This window comes from Brachyistius frenatus, unplaced genomic scaffold (genome assembly GCF_029030835.1).
Source record: "Brachyistius frenatus isolate BFR_SWC_R1_liver_20210118 unplaced genomic scaffold, ASM2903083v1 Contig_41, whole genome shotgun sequence".
NCBI lineage: Eukaryota > Metazoa > Chordata > Actinopteri > Embiotocidae > Brachyistius > Brachyistius frenatus.
The window spans coordinates 246,805-268,001 of NW_027210640.1; the positions used below are offsets into that span (position 1 = coordinate 246,805).

Here is a 21,197-nt window from a genome sequence, read left to right on the forward strand (position 1 = left end):
TCTTAAAGGTGCAATGTGCAAGATATTTGGCTCAAAACATTAAAATAAAATCGAAAATTATCCACTGTGAAGAATTAGTGTTCACGTCATGTCAAAGTCATTTATGAATTGTTTTGTGCAAATGTCGACTGAAGTTAACATGCCAACCAGCTTCACCGGGCACATCCTGTCTTGTAATACCACTTTATACTACAAGATGGGATAGTGAGTCACTGTAGCATCCAGATCTTTCCTCAGTCCAACATTAGCGGAAAAAGAAAGGGGGCACTTACTAACCTAATTATGATGAATGGAACAGTAATCACAACAATCGTTGAAACTCTTTGCAAAACAGAAGAAAACCAAAAGTTAACTTTTGCCTTACGTTCAACAGACTGGAAACAACTCTTGGTGAGTAAAGAATGAAGTTTGATGCCAAACTTGCAACTTTTCTTCTTTGATTGGTGAGTAAAATGCTGCTAATGCTAATGGTGGCTATGTAGGGACAGTTGCGCGTGAACGGTTTGCAGCGTTGCCACGTGCATGGAGCAGAGGGAAGCTAAAACCTTTGGCAGGAAGTTTTCAAGTTTCATCGCTTGATTAAAATTAGCATGGTTTTGTGAGCAGTGGCTAGAGTGCGTCTGCGATTGATTATGAGCAGGGAGCGCACATCAAATTTTGTGTCAAATTCTGGAAATCGTCAACAGAGACCTTTTGAAATGTTTCAGAAAGCATGTGGCAATGACGCAATGAGCCTTGAGATTTGTTTCGAGTGACATGCGCAATACCGAGGCTCAGAACGTCACAGAACGTTCTGAAAAAGGCGCATCAGATTTAGGAGCAACCAGGCGGGTTCTCTTTGACAATGGCGGGATTGTGCACAGTGAATTCGTACCCCAGGGTCAGACTGTCAACACCGAGTTCTACTGAGACGTTTTGGGGCGTCTGAGGGGAAACATTCCATGCAAATAATCTGAACTGTGTCACAGTGGCAATTGGAATCTCCTACACGGCAATGCGCCAGCTCACACTTCGTTAAAAAAATGGGCAAATGTTGCTACTCACCACCCATACTCACCGGATTTGGCTCCCTGCTACTTCTTTCTGTTCTCCACAAATTTGACACCAACTTTGATGTGCGCTCTCTGCTCAAGTTTTAGGTTCATGGAGAAATCGTAGATGCGCCAGACCAGCGGTCACAAGGACGAGTCTCAGTCAGGAGCTGATGTTGATCAAGCGACGAAACTTGGAATACTTACTCACGAAGGTTATAGCTTCTCCTTGCTCTGTCCATGTCGTACCGGAAGTTTTGATCCACCCTCTAACCCTGAACCAAAGGCAGACTGCCTGGACCCTACTGTGCTCACTATCGTATGTACAAAGTGGTATTACTAGATGGGGTTGAATTTGAAAAATTGCACCTTTTACGTTTGACCATTTAGTGTACGGTTTTCTAAAATTGTTTTCCTTTACCCTAACCCTGTGTGTGACTACACAAATGTTTGGTTTTTAGCTACTGTTGTAGAGAGAAATTGGGATTATTGCTATACTGGAATAATGATTACATTCTCAAGATAAAAAAAATAACATTTCATATTTAACTTGGTAACCATTAAAGACATTGGCCCATGTGTCATCACAGAATATTGCCTCAACATTTATATTTACTTATTTTATTTTTTTCAATGTAATCATAGCATATATAGATGGAAATGATGGGTGCTAATCCATGTTAAACTCTGTTTTGAGGACCCATTGATAACTGTAAAACATTTTCTGAATATGTTAGCTTAGCTTCATTTAGCATTTCAGCATTTTCTGCAGAATATAAACTTCTTTTGATGTCACAATTTAAAAATTACATTGAAATAAATTAATAAAAAGAACAAATATTTGGAACATGATTATTATGTTTGAAATGAATGTCAATCGAAAACTGAATGAAATTTTCCAAGTAATTTTATTTTGTATACAATGGTTTCCTCCATTTTAAAATTGTACAGTTACACAAAAGCCTTTAAACTACTTATAATTAATTAATATAACTATTTTAAAGACCACTATGATAATATGACCATTACCTATTAAGGACAATAGTACAAAAACTGCATACTTATTGCATAAAAGTTTTGCTAAAAAATGCCCTAAAACAATTACAATTTATTGGTAAAAATTCAACAAACATTTGAACCACTATTGCAACATGAATGGAACCCTTTAAAACAGACAATATGTTTTTACTGACCGAATGAGCTCGCCCAGATAATGATGATGGCAATGAAGCTGACTGATACGAAGAGGATGTAGAGGACAAAGAGCAGGCGGTCTATGATGAAACCCACCTGCTTCCACTCCTCTGAGCTCTTGCTCCCTTTCACCTGCTGCTCCACCTGAACACGGATGGCCTGTAGGTCCTTGGACAGGCTCCTCAGCTCCTGCAGGGCCTTGTCCTGCACGGCCATCCTCTTTACCTCTGGGGACCCATCATCAGTTTTACTCTTTGCTGCCACAGTGCTGGTCTTCAGGCCGATTTCTAATTGACAAAGGTTTGAATGAAAACAAAAAAGATCAGTCAAGAAAAATACTTCAATTTAATTAGGGCCCGAGCACCGATGGGCCCTATTGTTATCCAAGCGATTATTATGATTCTCCGTAAACAACTGCATTGTTGGAAACTTTATCATATTCAAAAACTCATGGAAGTTGGTACACCCGTCTCTCCCAGCGAAAATGTTTTTATTTTAGTGGAGTCGCGAGTGGGCGTGGCCAAATGGCTCGCTAGCGCTCCCTAAACAGATGCCCCGGCGGCTCCATTTACCTGCATGCACGAAATTCGGTGGACATGTGTATCACACCTAGACGTACAAAAAAAGTTACATTGCACCATTATGTCAACTCAACAGGAAGTCTGCCATTTTAAATTTAGTCGCCATTTTTGGCGATTCACACATGATGTACTTTAACAAACTCCTCCTACAGATTTTGTCAGATCGACTTGAAATTTAGTCTGTGCACTCTGAACATGTTTGGAATTAAAAGTAATCAAAATAATTTGTTTTCGTCGATCGGTGTGCCCGTGGCATGGCGGCCAAAAAGTGACCCAAAAGTCATGCTATGGCATGTTGTTAAAAAACATGACCGGCATTTTCAAAGTAAAAAACGATGCTCCAAACCTCATGAAACTTGCGTCAGGCACCAACTTTCATGAGTTTTTGAAGATGTTAAAGCCACCAAATAAAAGTCTTTTTTTTTTTTAAAAAGAAGAATAAGGAACAAGATTGAGAAAAAAAAATAAAACTGCAAGCAGGAATATGCTGACCCTCGCGTGCTGCATGTCGGGGAGCTGGCGGCCCCGACCCGCTGGATCCCCGACGTGAAGCTGCGAGGGCCCGCATACCACTACTTGCAGTTTTAATTTGAATTGTGATTCCTTCTCTTTTTTTTTCAATTATCCACATGGTACTGACAAACTCCATACCTGAATCTCTTGGTTCCTTAGTCTTTTGTGGCATACAGACAAGGAAGCCCAGAATTTGCAGAACGAAGACCCGGATCCAGTGAGGGACAGGAGAGAAGTCGGCAGACCCACACAGCAGGTTGGTGATGAGGACTGTCTCCAGTAGACTGGCCACCATCAGAGCCAGGCAGAGGGAGAAGAACACATCTGGCACAGGGAGAGACAAAGTAGGATTTTTCTTGTCAGAAACGGATTTACTGCGGTGAAAATCTAGATTTTAGATACTAACTTCTTTGAGGCCCTCCTGGAATTACATATGTTGATTTGATGTAAATCGATATGTGTTCTTCACATGACAACTGTTAATGGATTAGGATGGGAAAATGTCGATTTTAGGCATCTTTAGAATTTCTCAATAAAAAATTGTACTGTCTTAATTGTGATGGCACTGGTGAGCACCAAATATGACATCTTTGCAGGCTAAAACAAACCTCAACGTGTGATATTAATTAAGGACGACAGTTTACGCTTACATTCCCAATTTATGTGGAAACGCGTTACTAAATGTACGCTGCTCATGATTTTTCTGGCAGTGTCACCACAGAAACCCAGATCGTTCAGTTTGTAATACTGTAAATAAAAGGGCTTTCTTTTGTTGGTCACTGACTCAGTAGATAGTGACTAAACAGACGTTCATTTAAATGAAAATTGTTGTGATTTTTACTTTAATTGATTTGTCTACGATGGTGCCAAAGGAGAAGTTTTAGTCATCTTTCAGACCTAATAGAAGTACTGTATTTACAAATTGTATGTGCTTTTGGATCATAGCTGACAGTTGCTTACAGAAGCTCACAATCAAATTTAAAAGTAAAGAACAGTGGTACTCTGAACAGGCTTCAATAAATCTTTAATGACAATATTTTTTAAGTCTGATACTGACTGATGAGAGGTATGGTGTTTCCAGTGATCGGCAGCAGGTCGTTCATGATGAGCAGGAAGACGGTGTAGCCCAAGATGAGGGTCATCTTGAAAGAGGATCGGTCCACACTCTGTGGAGGCAGCAGGAAGCTGAAGAGGTCCACCGTGATGAGGAAGCAGCTGGGGAGCAGGAGATTGACAACATACAGAGTGGCCCGACGCTTCACTCTGATCTGTGGAAAAAAGAAGAAGAATAAACTTGGTAAGGAATATTGCTGTCGTGACTCCATTAACTTTTACTCAGCTACTGACTTTCTAGACAAAGTGATAAATTAAAAAGCACACTGCATATATTTGTTCGCTTTTCATCTAATACCAAACTTACATGGAATACAAGTGTGTCTACATAATAACCATCTTCAGTGTATGTTTTATTGGGGGAGGTGATATCCAGCAGCTCCCATTCTCCCATCGTGGTCATCACATCCTTGGACCTGCCTGTGATTACTTCTGCAGATATCCCAAGGATAATCTTTATGTCCCGTACTAGGGAGAGAGTTATTATTAATAGAAGATGCAAAAAGAAACAAAAACAAAACTACATGATAGGAGCAGAAGAACACTACACGGTACAGGAGTACAACAAGCAGTTGAATTGCCTCATAATGGAGCAGGTTTTTGTAAGTCTAAGCTATAACGCATTGCACAAATTTGTTGTTGCAGTTTATGGATCAATTCAAATGCTAAAGACCTCTGAATCAATGCATGGTTATTTAAAAGAAAACAAAAAAGACTATATGTCATGAGCGGCCCCTGCATAAGAGAAGTGTAGTACATGTCGGTGTTCCAAAACAGAAAATAATACAAGGTCAGGTCATTGTTCCTAATTGCCTACAAAGCTTGCTAATTCCCACTGTGTTTTCTGAGAAAGGAAATTAAACATTTGGTGACGTGTCTTACTGTAGTGGATGTAGGAGTTGAAAGTCAAACTGCAGTTTTGTATGTCGAAGGGGAAGGTGTAGATATCGAGGTTACATGAGCTGACAATTCTGACAGGATGAGCATCATGTATCAAACCATCACTGTGCAGGTACACATACGGGACAGGTGGGGCTGAGTTTTCATCCATACTGCAAGAATAGAACAAGCAGAAAGGTCAGCCCGGTATCACACCTAAACATTTAATGCACCCATCAGTCCACTAGAAGATACCGTGTCAATGTCACGTTTTGCTTCGCTAGGCATGCAAAATACAGGATCGGGGTCAAAGAAGGAGGTCATGTCAGAGGTCAAACACAGACTGTCTGGTGTTTAATTCTGTGAGAAAGCAAAAGTAACAAAAGTAAGTTACATTAAATGACATGTGTAATGTCACTTACGTAAAATGATTTATTTTAACCCAAACCATGATCTTTTCGTCAACCTAATCAAGTAGTTTTGTTGCCGAAACCACATGCCTGTACTTTTAGCATCTGACATGGACACGATGTCATCTACAACCCCGTTTCCAAAAAAGTTGGAATGTTGTGTAAAATCTAAATAAGAGCAGATTGTGATGATTTGCAAATAATTTAAACCAGTATTCAACTGAATGTAGACCAAAAACAACATATCAAATTGTGAAACGGGGAAATTTAATTGTTTTATGAAAAATATATACTCATTTTGGCAGGACAGTTTAGTACCCAGACTCTAATACTATGGAGCCATGCTGTTGTAAATGAATGTGGTTTGGCATTGTTTCGCTAAAATAAGCAAGGCTTTCCCTGAAAAAGATGTTGTCTGGATGGCACCATATGTTGCTCCAAAACCTGTATATATCTTTCAACATTAATGCTACCTTCAAAAATGTGTAAGCTACCCATGCTATATGCATCCCAATACCATCACAGATGTTGGCTTTTGTGATAGCAAACTGGGTTGTCTGTCTCCTCATTAACCCAGATAATGCAACATCCATGACTTCCAATAAGAATTTAAAATTTTGATTTGTCAGACAAAAGGGCAGTTTTCCACCTCACCTCAGTCCATATTAAATGAGTTGGGGCTAAAAGAATGTTAATATATGCTTTTTTCTTTGCATGGTCGAATTCTAACCAGCATTTGTGGATGCAGCGACAAACTGTGCTCACAAGTAATGGTTTTCGGAAGTGTTCCTGAGCCCAAAACAGTGATTTCCACTAAAGAATCATGTTTTCGGGTCTTGTCCCTTACATTCAAAGATTCCTTCTGATTCTCTGAATTGTTTAATGATATTTTGTACCATAAATGATAAAATCCTGAAATTCTTTTAAATTTTACATTGAGGAACATTATTCTTAAATCGGGGCACTATTTATGTTATATTGATCAGCAGCTACATCTGTCTGTAAAAATGCAATATTTATTCCTGTTTGAATGTTACTACAGTGCCCAGTTTTTTTTTAAATGAAATATGGGCATAATAAATAAATGAAATACAAATTTGTTTACAGATTTACACCCTCAAGAGGAATGAATGTTCTTGGTGTTGAATGTAACAGGAGAGTGAAGTCTGAAAGTACTGAGAGACAAACTAACACATTGCTGTTTTTTTTCTGTTCCTGTGATTTGTTGGCAATAAGGAAAATATAGACTATTGCCAGCTTTATCCTCTAACAAATATGTTTTGTAACAGTTTCTCTAAGTGAGTGTTTGTCATTAAGTACAGTGCATGGTTTGAGATATATAAATGGCCTGGTAAGAGGCAACTCACAATTCATTGATTACGATATCCGGAAGCCACATTTTGCTTCTGGGAAGAGAAATCTTGCTGGATCCACACTGGGCTGGATCCCATCTGGCAAACTCGTTTTCCCACCACTAAAACAACATAATATGTGTCAGTGAACAGAGAAGCTTTGCCACAAATAGTAATTACATTCACAAAACATAATCTCACAATCATTCTTTTAACTGGGTGATCGCCCTACTTACATAGTGTAGCCAAATATAAGTCATGAGGAGTTGAGACTTTTCATCCTGGAAGACAAGAAGAGCAATTTTAAGACATGAAAACAATGAGTGTTTTCTGTTTGGTTGTGCGGGAGCAACAAAGGAAGTGGAGCTCAGCAACATGAAGAAATAGTTAAAATTATTTGATTAAATACAGTTGCGGGCTAATAGAAGTTTTTGCTTTCTGCTGCATCTTTAGTTTATCAATGGGAAAATATTATGTTAAATTAAAAACATATAACAATATAGATTTGCCTTCATCTGAAGAGTTTTAGAGACTATAGTGTGCTCCTCAATTGTATGTACTGACAGCTGAACATACCACTCCAAGTATCCCGTACAAGGTGAAGAACATGCTGATTTTGGTGCAGGTTGTTATGTTCTGGACAGGCCGTATGGCGCTCAGGTTAAACACTGGAGTCAGAGCATGCAGTAGCGCGGGTTGGTTTGGCTCAGAACAGGTCAGGTTGCTGGTACTGCACAGAGCTGATGAGAGTATTAATTATGAACCATTGTGTTAACACGCTTCAGCTTATGATGCAAATAAAAAACAAATCCAGCAAAGTGAATTAAAAAAATTCTTTCCATGGATTGTTCTTAGTTTACAGGAATCAGTTTGATTTTAATTAACTTTATTCCAATTTAATGTGCAATACACAGAAATTAAAATCCTCCAGTACTTTTCCAACAATATTCCACATAATTCAGTATATAATGTACACTATGTGACTGGTGTTCACCTCTTAGTGAAGCAGTAACTCAGATACTTATAAAAAGCTTACCTGGCATGCAGATAATGAACATAACCAGGGTGGGCTTGACTGATGGAAGGAGCCACTAAAATTAAAATAAAGTAAAACCATTACAATTGATGGATAGATAATTAAGAAGTATTTAATGTAACATACAGGACTTACCTGTTTGACTGTGCTCAACCTCAGGACTACTTTACCTTCAGTGGAGTATCCTTGGACGCCATGGCGTTGAGAGGGAAATCTTTGTATTGCTGTCAAATGGAAAGTGTTTCTTCAGTGTCTCGTGTCTGCAGGACAACAGAATAATCACCTTTTTTTTTATTTTTTAAATACTGCTTTATTGGAAACTTTTAGTTGTCAAATATGAACAGGACAGACATCAAAAATAGCAACCATTACTAGATGGTGAAACCATGCCTGCTACTTACCTGGCAAACCAGCTCTTGCAAGACTAAAGTCAGCCTTCGAGGCCAAGATATACATAATGTCGCTGTAACCAAAGCGTGATGTGGACAAACCCTCGGCAAATGATGTGGGAAAGAGAAAACTCAAGGCAGGGCAGCTGCTTTCCCTGTAGGTGTTTTCATTCAAAGCAAACATGACCCACAGTTAATGTGATGTACCGCGGTGTGTGACTTGCAGACGGTGAAGTCCGACCACAGCGGCGTCAGTGTCACACATGTTGGTCAAAGGCAAATAAACTGTGGATAGCATGTGAGAAACAGGTGTCCTGCCAGCCATCTATTTTTCATCTTCTATAACATGTTTATTAAAATAAATCACAATTTATCAACCTTTCTTTATGATTTGTTACATTCGAACAAGTTGTCTCAATGTGCTGCTCTTAAGGACTTTCTGTTGACGATAAATGTATCAAAATAGTAAATTTAGGTCTCTATATTTTTGAATGGTAGTTATAAGTAAGGACACTTGAATTTGTTGAAACTTACAGGCTGTTACTATGCTATACTGTTTATGGCAGTGGTGGTTTTGTTTGTGAAATAGAAGAACCTCAACAGTGGTTATCCTTTTCTGTCTGTTCCACCCGGCTGCCACTGAAGATCAACTGAAGAATGCAGTTCTTGTATTACTTCTCATAATTACTGTTGTCAAAACTATAGTACGTCACTTCTCATTTGCCATGGACTATACTATAATTTGAACGAAAAAAAACTCTATGTATGATATCCTTCTTTTTAAGTTCTCACTTGCACATGTCCAAATTTTCATATTTAAGTATTCTTGATTTTTTTTTTTATTTACAGATCTCTTTATCATGACTCCTGCAGAACTTCATCTTCTCAATGAGCATTAAATTTACACATTAAAGTAGAGCAATTGAACTTAAATGTAATTAAATTGTGTACAGGAAATATAGACGCTACATATTAGAAATCACCAAGACAGTTTATTTTTTAAGCAACATTTATTAATTTCTTATGTACATTTATGTTTTAAAGAAAGCTTGTGTTAATGCTTTGAGCACACAAATTAATGTTAGGGAAAACTGACTGCCAGCAAGCATGAATGTGAAAACATGCACCTGATTATTATATTAATACAATGAAATATAATGATGGGAGGAGTGTTTAAGATTATTTGCTTTATTATGAAAGATGTGTGTCCATTCTGCTAGTTCCATCCTTTCAGTGCTGGTGATTCTGTTGGCTGAAACAAAACTGAGACAGCTGATCTGTGCTGTGTACAAACAACCTCTGACAATCACACGATGAAGGCAATGATTAAGCCAGTAGAGAGTTTGAGGAAAATGAAACTTATAAGTGTTAACCAGTTTTCTTTGAGTTTCAAGTACAGTTTTATACCAAAAGAAAGGAAACTGAAACGTTTCCAAATTGCCTGCATTACTGACACCTGCTGGTGTTATGCTGCTCTACATGCGTCTCCTTTATCTACAGTGGATACAGTATTTAGGCCCCATTCATTTGTCAGCATTTTATTGTTATACTTTTAATTGTAAATGAACAAAATTGATCTGTCTATTATGACTCCTGCAGAACTTCATCTTCTCAATTTGCATTGAATTCAAACATGAAAGAACAATTAAATTGAAATGTAGTGTAATTGTGTACAGTAAATATAGATGCTACAAATCAGAAATCACAAAGAAAGTTTATTGCTTGAGCAAGATTGATACATTTGTCAAATACACCTGTTTTGAGAAAGCTTGTTTTAATGCTTTGAGAACACAAATTAATGTTAGGGAAAACTAACTGCCTGCCAGCAAGCATGAATGTGAAAACATGCACCTCATTATCATATTAATACAACAGATATGATAAAAGGCTGAGTTCAGAGCAACACAAACTCAGTTTCTTGTACAGATCCCTTTCATACAGGCCTCACAGTGATCAGGCTCGTGGGGACTGTTGACATCAAAGCTTCTGAAAGGCCTGCTCTTCTTGCCGAGGTTTTGATTATAGCACTTGATTCTTATCTTCTCCACTAGATTCTCCATGAGGATGCTGATGTTCTCGGGTGTGATGGTGGGGTCCTCCATCGGAGCGTCGTCACAGTTCTTGCAGTTCTGACGGAGGGCCCTCACCTTGACGGTGCCCCCTTGCCGGTGTACCAGGCGCATGTGGAAGACCACCTTCACCCAGTTGGAAGGCCATTCTCTTGAACACATGCTGCAGTCAAACCTTAAAAATGACAGAGGGCATGGAAGTATGAATTGCGGCAAAGATCCTAGAGAGAATACATGTCATCTAAAACTTCATGACTTTCAATTTATGTTAGCCTTATAAGTCTAAGGGTTTTTGTTTTGACATGTTGCAATCAAAAATGCCTGATTTTGTGGTGGATTTTCTGAAAAATGGAGATATGATTCGCAGAGATTTCATTGTTTTTTTTTGTTGCAATATTAGCAGAAATTGCCAGTCAAGGAAAAAACATTTTTTTAACAACTACTTGATAAAGAGTAATATGTAATCACTTACCATGATTATAAGCATTCTGCACATGCAGAACTGTTTTACTTTTAATCTTTTTTTAGTTTATGTTTTGAACTTAAGAAAACCATGGGCTTAACAAAAGACTCCTTAAAGTGAAGTAGACAGTCTATAACTGAGACTGCTGTAAAAAAAAAAAAAGAAAAAAAAAAAAAAAGGAGGCTTTAAATGCTTTTTAATCATATTAATTCAACACATAGGTGAACTGTAAGCACAAAAACAAAGTGCATTCCCTTACATGTAGAACTGTGTGCAAAACTAATTAACATTTTGCCCACACCCTGTCAGCTCCAATTTATCCAGTTGTTCCGGATAGCTAGCACGGAGTTTGTTTTGATGTTTTAAGAAGAGGAGAGGTAGCCGAGCCATGCTGATTGTAAATGAAAATGTGTGTGTCTCCTTGGCCCCCACCCCTGAAGGATGAACCTACTCATGCAGATCGAAATGTTATTGATAAATGAGCATGTTCATGAGTTGGGGCTTTCACTTTCGGGTTTTTTTCTTTATTCATTTCCAACATGCAGTAACTGCTTTTACAGGATCTAGCTCAAACTGTTTTCAAACTCTAAAATAGTCCAGTTTATTGCCATTCTGGAAGTGAAGTTAAATCATTAACTAACATTCAAATCCTCAACACCAGCCATGGCTGCCACCTCTAATCCTATTTTAACAAAAAGAAGAAGAAAAAAGTCTTGACATAAACATTTTATGGATTATCTAGAGTGGGAAAGGTTTAGTCCCCAAATCTGAGGTCAGTCACTATAATGGGCCTATGTGAAGAGATTTGTTGCATAACTTACTGTCCATGCACATACATTTTAGTAGACACAATGCAGTAGTCCACACTTACCGTGCACTTGTGTTCCTGATGTACTGCTTCCATCCCGGATTTGGTTTATCAGGCACAATATTTTCATCAAACTTCAAATTCCAGGAGTGTTTAAGATTATTTGCTTTTTTATTAAAGATGTGTGTCCATTCTGCTAGTTCCATCCTTTCAGTGCTGGTGATTCTGGTGGCTGAAACAAAACTGAGACAGCTGATCTGTGTTGTGTACAAACAACCTCTGACAATCACACGATGAAGGCAATGATTAAGCCAGTAGAGAGTTTGAGGAAAATGAAACTTATGAGTGTTAACCAGTTTTCTTTGAGTTTCAAGTACAGTTTTATACCAAAAGAAACGAAACTGAAACGTTTCCAAATTGCCTGCATTACTGACACCTGCTGGTGTTATGCTGCTCTACATACGTCTCCTTTATCTACAGTGGATAGAGTATTTAGGCCCCATTCATTTGTCAGCATTTTATTGTTATACTTTTAATTGTAAATGAACAAAATTGATCTGTTTATTATGACTCCTGCAGAACTTCATCTTCTCAATTTGCATTTCATTTAAACATGAAAGTAGAACAATTAAATTGAAATGTAGTGTAATTGTGTACAGTAAATATAGATGCTACAAATCAGAAATCACAAAGAGAGTTTATTGCTTGAGCAAGATTTATACATTTTTGATAAACATATCTGTTTTGAGAAAGCTTGTTTTAATGCTTTGAGAACACAAATTAATGTTAGGGAAAACTAACTGCCTGCCAGCAAGCATGAATGTGAAAACATGCACCTCATTATCATATTAATACAACAGAGGAATTAATGCAATGAAATACAATGATGGGAGAGAAGATTTTGATGAGCTGCTACTTTGCTAGAATGATCTTAGGCATAAAACATTGTATTCAATTACACATATCTATAGATATGATAAAAGGCTGAGTTCAGAGCAACACAAACTCAGTTTCTTGTACAGATCCCTTTCATACAGCCCTCACAGTGTTCAGGCTCGTGGGGACTTTTGACCTCAAAGTCCCTGGGAGGCCTGTACTGCTCGCCAAGGTTTTCATGGTAGCACTTGATTCTTATCTTCTTCACCAGATTCTCCATGAGGATGGCGATGTTTTCGGGTGTGATGGTGGGGTCCTCCATCGGAGCGTCGACACAGTTCTTGCAGTTCTGACGGAGGACCATCACCTTGACGGTGCCCTGTCCGTCTACCAGACGCATGTGGAAGACCACCATCACCCGGTTGGAAGGCCATTCTCTTGGACACATGCTGCAATCAAACCTTGAAAACAGATAACATGGAGGTATAGTACAGCAAAGAATCTAGCTGTTCATAAGCAGGCGGTGACTTCAATGTGACTTTAAACACTTTAAAAAGGATATGTTAGTCTGAATTGGCCTGGAAACTCAGGTTTCAGATGTTTAGTTTCATCTCTTTCAAAACGCCACTGAGATATGAGGATTTACAACGTATGAGATATGACATATGAGATATACTTAAGTCCAGTATGGAGCAACAGTTACGGGGCTTTCACTTGTTTTTGATTTCCAACATACAGTAGCTTCTTTTACAGGATCTAATTCAAACTGTTTATAAACTCAAAATAAAATAACCCAGTTTTTGTCATCTTGGACATGAAATTAAATAATCTTTAACAAGCATTTATATCCTCAACCGCAACCATGACTCTCACCTATAACCCTTTCCAAATTTTGTTTTATTGTTGATTACCTGGAGGTTTTTTTTGACCAAATCTGAGGCCAGTCACCATAATGTGACTGTGAAGAAAAGCAGTAGCTGCAAGTACATGCACATTGACACAATGCAGCTATAACTCATATTAACTGAATATGTACCACATGGTATACATCAGCTGCTGAAATCAACAGTAGTCCACACTCACCATGCACTTGTGTTCCTGATGTACTCCACCCAGCCTGGGTTTGGATAATTGGGAACAATATTTCCATCAAACTCCAGTCGCCATGTGTCTCCTTGTTCAAGATCTTGTGCTTTGTCTTGAAAGATGCTTGTCAACACTGCTAGTTCCATCTTTTCAGTGGTGGTGATTCTGTTGGCTGAAACAAAACTGAGACAGCTGATCTGTGCTGTGTACAAACAACCTCTGACAATCACACGATGAAGGCAATGATTAAGCCAGTAGAGAGTTTGAGGAAAATGAAACTTATAAGTGTTAACCAGTTTTCTTTGAGTTTCAAGTACAGTTTTATACCAAAAGAAAGGAAACTGAAACGTTTCCAAATTGCCTGCATTACTGACACCTGCTGGTGTTATGCTGCTCTACATGCGTCTCCTTTATCTACAGTGGATACAGTATTTAGGCCCCATTCATTTGTCAGCATTTTATTGTTATACTTTTAATTGTAAATGAACAAAATTGATGCTCTGATGATGTCTGACAAAAGACAGAACTCCTTGGGCAGAGCTCCAAGCACTATGTCTGGTGAACACCAGGCACTACTCTAACCTGTCTAATACCATTCCCTCAGTGAAGTACTGTGGTGGCAGCATCATGCTATGGGGTAAATCTCAGCAGAGAGAATAGTCAGAACTGGGGGAAGGATGAATGCAGCTAATTACAGAGAGCCTCCTAAAGAAACCTTAAAATAGGGCAATGGTTCACCTTTCAGCTTGACACCATCAAAGCATACAGCCAGGGCAGATGCTTGACAAGTATCTGACTATCTGACTGCCCTTGAATCACCCTGCCAGAATTTAACCCCAGAACAGTTTGAAAATCACTCATTTCTTGGGTCTGTTTTTTTTTTTTTTTTTTTTTTTTTTGTGTGCGCTCACCCATGTCTCATTAGCCAATCAGCACTCTATGTATTTAGGTCTGTCTCTCCAGATTGTTCTACCAAGGGACCATTACTACTGCTCCTCATGTAGTACTTTTGCCTGAATTCGGAGCTTTAACTTTTTGCCTGCAACCTGAGTTATTGTTTACCTGAAACCTGCAGACCTGCGTGAGTAAAGATAGCAGTTTGCCTAAACATCTGCCTCCTGTTGTGTATTTAGGTCCTCTCTCTTATCTAAAAATTTGTTTTTGGAAACTGGAGATGAAAACATCTTTATTGAGTTGACTAGTGCAATAATAATTCTTAAATGATGCCAACATAGTTTATTAATATGACTGACATTAAAGTTAGTTATTTAAAAGGGTAAATGATCCTTAACATTAAACAGTAAACCCATAAACCTTGAATCTCTTCCAGGAGAACTGTGCATACGGACACTTGTTCATTTTGTTGTAATCAACCAATATCTTCTAATGGCTCATTTAACCTCGTTTGCAGGTTTAAAATTGGGTGAGAGAGTAACTCAATTACTGCAATTTGTAATTTGTACCTCATCAATGGCCTGAGGATAGTGAGTAGAATGAATCCTTCCTATTTCCACTGTCAGTCTCTGTATTTGCAGACCTTTAAATGCCTTTCCCTGCCAGTGCCCTGCGGTCTTGTAGATGATGTGCAATTAAAATGAGCACACAGTGTTTACCCCTCTGGCTTATTGACAGGCCCAATTGATCTCAAATTCCGAACAAGCTATTCTAATAAATTTTCATGAAGTTAGATTGTACACAGCATTGTTAAATGTGAGTTTTGGCTGATTCAACGCAACACTTTGCCACTGCAGAATTTGGATTTTGCAGCGAAGTGAAAGCCTGTGTTCAATGTGTGATCAAATATTGTATTGAATATTAAAAATGCTTTATAGTTACAATGCAGAATTATTTCTGTGATATCTTGCTTTGTTTTCTTGGAGTTGTAATTTAAACCAAAGTCTACCTTTTGTAGAAATGTGCCAGTACACTGTATCTACTGCTATCAGCGGTGGTGGATCTTTAAACCTAAAGAGCAACCTTAATTCTGTCCTATTATTACAGTTTTATGCTCCTTTTATCAGGTAAGTGAAGTCAAATGAGACATGCTCTGATTTGGCTGCAGTTAAAGAAGCCTTGAAAGCAGAGGAATGACAATGACCTAACTAAAATGGATGCACTGCCACTTTTCTGAATACGAAGCCTGCAGTTACCATTTAGTGAAGTGAAAAAGGTGGTAGCAGTAAAAGGGACATTTTAGAAGATATGAAAGGTCTAAGGGCATGAATAAACATGAGACAAATGCCTTTTGATTCATCATGTAGTGTTAAGAAGAGAAATTCATATGGTGTAGGAGGAGACTGAACATATTTCTGTGGTGGAAGTGGTTTAGACATCTCTGTGGGCTAAAGAAATGATATTTGCAGTGGTGGAAAGTATTTAAGTACATTTACTCAGCTATTGTAGAACAATTTTAAAGTGCTCACCTTACTTGAGTATTTCTATTCAATACTACTTTATACTTCCACTGTGCTACATTTCAGAGGCACACATTGTACTTTGGATACTCTACTTAATTTAACAACTTTAGTGACTTTTCAGATGATGATTTGACACCATTGACGATATAACAAGCTTTTAAAACACAACATATTGTTGACGATTTACTCAGTGCTTTCCAATGTTTCAGGATTCTGACTTCTTATAATCAGTGTTGAGTCGGGGTTATATTTCACAGGTGTGTTGTTAACAACTCCAACAAATACTGACTTTACCCAATCTACCTATTCAATAAATGTCTAAATGATCCAATATTCCACCAAAAGTCAAACATTTAAAAAAAAAAAAAAAAAAAAAAAAAAATCAGATTTGTTTTAGGACTTTTTTTTTCTTCTTCCTTCAGAAAAAAAAAAAAAATCTATCAGACTTATCTGCTGATCCTCTATATAACAGTTCAAACCGGCTCTTCTTGTAATGGAATACTTTTTTCCATCGCTGTATTGGTACTTTTACATCACTATCTGTATATAAAAGGATGATCTAAATACTAACTTCCACCACTGGATATTTTAGTTGGAACTACGGCGTCCTTGAGCCGTGCTCTTATTTTGAAACAGGAAACCGGTAAAAAGACGTCGCTATGGTAACGGAAATATCGCTTCAAAGATTTACTTGCTGACAACAGTCTGCCTTCTTTAGGTGCTCTTGATTTTTGTAGCTAGATTACTCCGACGCCATGGAGCAGACCGATACATATCTCATAAGACCTAATCATCAGCACAAGTGAGTTCAAAGTGGTTAAATGTTATTCGTAGCAGGTTTAGCTTGGACTTTAGCCAGCAAGTTCGTTGCTAACGGTAGCTTTTCAGCGAGCCGCTAAGTTTGTGTTCTCCAGTGTAACTAAACCTTAAAGTTAAGGTTTGTATATTATATATAAATATAAAATATTCTTTGAGAGATTTCTACGATTGATGTGTCCACCCATCTGAGAGGCTGGTGATGTCTGGCCACTGATTCTCTTGTTCCTTATTTCTAAATGTCCCAGGTTTAAGCCGGCCATTGTGAAGGAGTGTGTTCGTGAGATTGTGAGGGAGCGACTGTCAGGGGTCCAGTTTGACCCAGACAATGTCTCACAACTCACCTGTTCACTGGCAGACTGCGTTAAGGACAAAGTGAAGAGTGAGTGATGCATTCTCCCTCTTATTTTTCTACAACTGAGAACGACAGATTTGTCTATTATTATTATTATTATTATTATTATTATTATTATTTAAATTGAGGCGCTGGACATCTATTACAATCACCGTTAGGAAGGTGAACAAGTGTTGTGCAGATGACCTGAGGACTGCACACTCGGCCTGTAAATGTAAAAGATGTTCTGCCACTTGTGCTTTCGATCGGTGTGGCTTAGTAAAGAATCAGAGGCTCAATTTTTGATAGAATGCGGACTGATTAAAATTGCTGCCAGCAGAAAATAGCTGTGACAGCACATGTTCATTTGTGTCTCTGCAACTACAGTCGTCAGTAAAATATCCCTTTGAATTCAGTCATAAAAGGCACATTATTGGCTCACTGTAGAGTATATGACGGTTGCGTATAAATATATTATTGCCCACTCCTGTTTTGCTTTTGTCTAATTGAAGCGCAGTTACTCATGCACACAAATAAAACTTCTTTGTCTTTGGGGACAGATACAGGACTTGACAAATATAAGCTTATCGTGCAGGTGGTTATTGGGGAACAGCGTGGACAAGGAGTAAAGTAAGTTTTCATTTTTGCACTGGTAAACACAAAAAGAGCTGCGAAAACTGCCGCTTGGCCTTCAGTGAAATATGCAAAATTGAAGGAAATTACAGGATGTGTTTACATAGTGCACTTCATGGATGCTCCAAGTGTCAAATGAGCACTGTCTAACAGCAGTATTACAATTTATCTCAGAATTTCAATTTGTCCAGATTTTGTTTACCATGACCCTTTTATGAGATGTTTTATATTGAAAGATGTTTTGAATATTCTGCCCACGTCATGTAAATACAGTGAGTGGAATTGAACAAGAAATAAAAAAAAAAAAAATACCAGTCTTTGTTGTCAACAAAATACATGGTTTAATTAAAGGGATCTTCCTTTTGATTACGTTTCCTTTTAGTTCAGACATTTTTGAAAATGACTTCTTAATCTTTGACTCTATTGACTGTCTGGTTTTGTTTTTCCAGGATTTCTTCCAGGTGTTCGTGGGACGCTGACACCGACAACTACGCAGAAGATGTTTACATGAATGTAAGTGTTGTGTTGTGTTCTGTCAGATGTTATGAGGATGTGCCAGACTTCTCAAAGACCATTTTTATGTTTCCTTCATAGGACAGCTTGTTCTGTGTGGTGGCAGTTTTCGGAAGCTATTACTACTGAGGACAAGGGGACGGATGACGGACAATTCTCTCAGATGAAGAGATGTGAGGTGAACATTGATGAGACTGCTCACTGTCGGCATTTCAGCTCTACGGTGCTCTGAAGTTACAATGTATGCAACTGCTGCATCTTGAGATCAGCACAGATCTTCCAGTGAAGAGGAAGTCTTCTACTCTGGAGTCTTAAACTTAAAAGGATCTACTGGCATTTCTTTTCTTGGTTCGAGGAAATTTAAAGAGTGAGGCCTCTTATACACTGTTATGAACAATAGCATTTATAGACCTTTTATAAATAAATCAAACAATTACTGAAAAGATCTTGAACTAATATGGTGCAGCTGCGTTTTTGCAGAAAATAAACAGCGCTGGAGTAAACGGAAGAGGTATTGTACAGGTTTATGGTAAAGTATATTTGAACACTGGCATTAGGAATACAAGCCATTCTAACATGGTACCGCTAGTTTATTTAAACTAAAGTATAACAAATAATTTAACAATGTTAAACATGCTACAACTGACCCTTTTTACAAAAGTAAAAAGTCAAATGTAACACTGTCTACTACATTTCTAGCTATACTGAATTTGTTTTTCCATTTCTCCACGTGAGATGCCACCTGTAGTGATTGAGATTGAATGTTTAAGTACATCACGGTCTGCTAATATGCCTAAAGCATTATAGATGATAATGCAGAACCATGAATTCTAGTTTAAGGTATTTTGTATGCATAGTTAAAGGTCTAACTATAAGTTATAGTTATAGGACAAGTATAACTATTTTAGAGGCTTCCTTTTGTTCCTCTCCCTGACTGCTCAACCAGCTCCCCTATCAACAAATTGTTCTCCATTCAGTGTCTCTTTTCGGTGTGCAATCTATTATCTCCTGGCTCCCAGTCAGACTGGTTAGGAAACTGTGTTGGTCGCTGATTAGCTGAAGTAAGCACAACTTCTGCCTCCGCTAACACAATTCCCTGTTGCCTGACGGTCATGCCCACGGCTAACACAGACCGTAACGCATTCTGGCGAGCTGATAGTAGCTCGAAAGGTTGCAGGGCTCACAGCAAAGGAAATAAACACACAAAATATAGATAAATAATAACATACAAATAAATAATTAATAACTAAAATAAATATACAAACAAATAATCCACATCAACCAAACACTAACGATCCACTGTTACCGTCTCTGAATATTTGCAGTTTGGCACATTCAGATAAAGTGAAAGGGAAATTCTTCGTTTGGATGCCATCGCAGAAGAACAAAGTGTGATGAGCTGGTTTAATTAAAGCTCACTAAACAATTCTTAAATGAAGGAAAAACATTTAGAAGTATTATTGAAATGTGGCATTTGTTATTGACTGTATTAATTGGAGGAATGTTACCGTCCCCTTATTGCTCCACACATATTGTGAAGTTATCGTCTGTGGCAATCTTTGGTCTCTTTAGTGGAGTGGAAACTTCGGAGGAAGTTTAATTCAAATACTTCATGCGCAATCTGTCATCATTTATTTTCCATATTCTTTTTCTATCACAATGAATCTATTTTTTTTTAATTTTTTTTTATCAATGCACCTTTTCCCCTCTCAGTCAAGTGTAAGCAAAACTTTTCATTTGGACATTTTTCTGAATTGATTAAATTGAAAATGTGCATAAAAACGGATGTATGGAATTCTACTTATTGACTGCTGTGTAGCATCCACAAGCGGAAGTGGCTTCAATTAGACAGTGAGACTATAACATGTTGTCTGATGTCACAGTGCAAGCTTAAGAGCAAGCAGAAGATAAACGGTGATCATAAGGATTAGACACGATAGGAAAATTACATTTCAAACTGTTTGTAAAGACTAAAATGACAAATGTCTGAGTGCAGCCAGAGACAATTCACTCTGACCCTCAATTGGATTCAAGTTACTTTCTCTCAAGAATTTACATTAATTGGACATTTTGTGCCACTGATACTGAATGAATACTATTATACACTTGTTTTATATGATAACAATCAATTTATCATTCAGATTTTGTATGTATTTATTAATGAGATTATAGATTTAGCGAAGAGGCGTCGCACTTCACAGGACCTTTGCAGCACTGCAGGTTGAACAGCTAACACAGCCCTTCACACTGTGAGTCATCACAAAGCACCATTTCCATTTCTTAAGGGCTGATTCATGGTTCCCACATGTCCCTGTCAGACTGCGATGGAAAGAAAGTTGTTGTAACTGTTCCGCAACATTTTTAATTTAAGTTGAATTCCAACCCAATATGCAGCTTTTAGGTTTGATAGCGTCTGCGGCTTCAAGACCTTTTAACAGTGTGTTAGCGGTGTTGGGAGTTAGAGAATCTTCAGCTATTAAGAGTTGTTTTGTGGCATGTTTGCCTCATTAAAAAGTGCCTACGTCACACTGTCAAAGCGGCTGCATACTTTTGTTCTTCAAAGACTGACTGTAGATATTATGTTTACTCAACAAACTTTCCTTTTAACTACAGTATTTGCAACCTTTGCCAATTATTATCATAACAAAGAGTCCATCAGTGAGGAGTGGCCAACTTTTCTTCCC

At 38.0% G+C, this 21,197-nt stretch overlaps 4 protein-coding genes across 4 annotated transcripts; 1 reads left to right on the top strand and 3 right to left on the bottom strand.

Moving 5' to 3' along the window:
• Positions 1-2,216: 2,216 nt before the first annotated feature.
• Positions 2,217-8,306, bottom strand: LOC138623002 (5-hydroxytryptamine receptor 3A-like). Its single transcript, XM_069702217.1, has 10 exons — positions 8,280-8,306; positions 8,110-8,164; positions 7,650-7,813; positions 7,310-7,354; positions 7,089-7,195; positions 5,315-5,484; positions 4,740-4,900; positions 4,377-4,587; positions 3,451-3,643; positions 2,217-2,493 (listed from the first exon to the last, which is right to left on the bottom strand). The coding sequence occupies exons 1-10, from the start codon at positions 8,304-8,306 to the stop codon at positions 2,217-2,219; spliced, it is 1,410 nt and encodes a 469-aa protein (XP_069558318.1).
• Positions 8,307-10,193: 1,887 nt separating this feature from the next.
• Positions 10,194-12,164, bottom strand: LOC138623022 (receptor-transporting protein 3-like). The gene is made up of 2 exons (XM_069702246.1): positions 11,902-12,164; positions 10,194-10,742 (listed from the first exon to the last, which is right to left on the bottom strand). The coding sequence occupies exons 1-2, from the start codon at positions 12,042-12,044 to the stop codon at positions 10,409-10,411; spliced, it is 477 nt and encodes a 158-aa protein (XP_069558347.1). The 5' UTR covers positions 12,045-12,164; the 3' UTR covers positions 10,194-10,408.
• Positions 12,165-12,805: 641 nt separating this feature from the next.
• Positions 12,806-14,033, bottom strand: LOC138623021 (receptor-transporting protein 3-like). The gene is made up of 2 exons (XM_069702244.1): positions 13,798-14,033; positions 12,806-13,175 (listed from the first exon to the last, which is right to left on the bottom strand). The coding sequence occupies exons 1-2, from the start codon at positions 13,944-13,946 to the stop codon at positions 12,845-12,847; spliced, it is 480 nt and encodes a 159-aa protein (XP_069558345.1). The 5' UTR covers positions 13,947-14,033; the 3' UTR covers positions 12,806-12,844.
• A 2,856-nt stretch (positions 14,034-16,889) lies between these two features.
• dynlt2b (dynein light chain Tctex-type 2B) lies at positions 16,890-20,295 on the top strand. The gene is made up of 5 exons (XM_069702198.1): positions 16,890-17,019; positions 17,282-17,415; positions 17,928-17,997; positions 18,450-18,513; positions 18,595-20,295. The coding sequence occupies exons 1-5, from the start codon at positions 16,973-16,975 to the stop codon at positions 18,640-18,642; spliced, it is 363 nt and encodes a 120-aa protein (XP_069558299.1). The 5' UTR covers positions 16,890-16,972; the 3' UTR covers positions 18,643-20,295.
• The last annotated feature ends 902 nt before the right edge of the window (positions 20,296-21,197 follow it).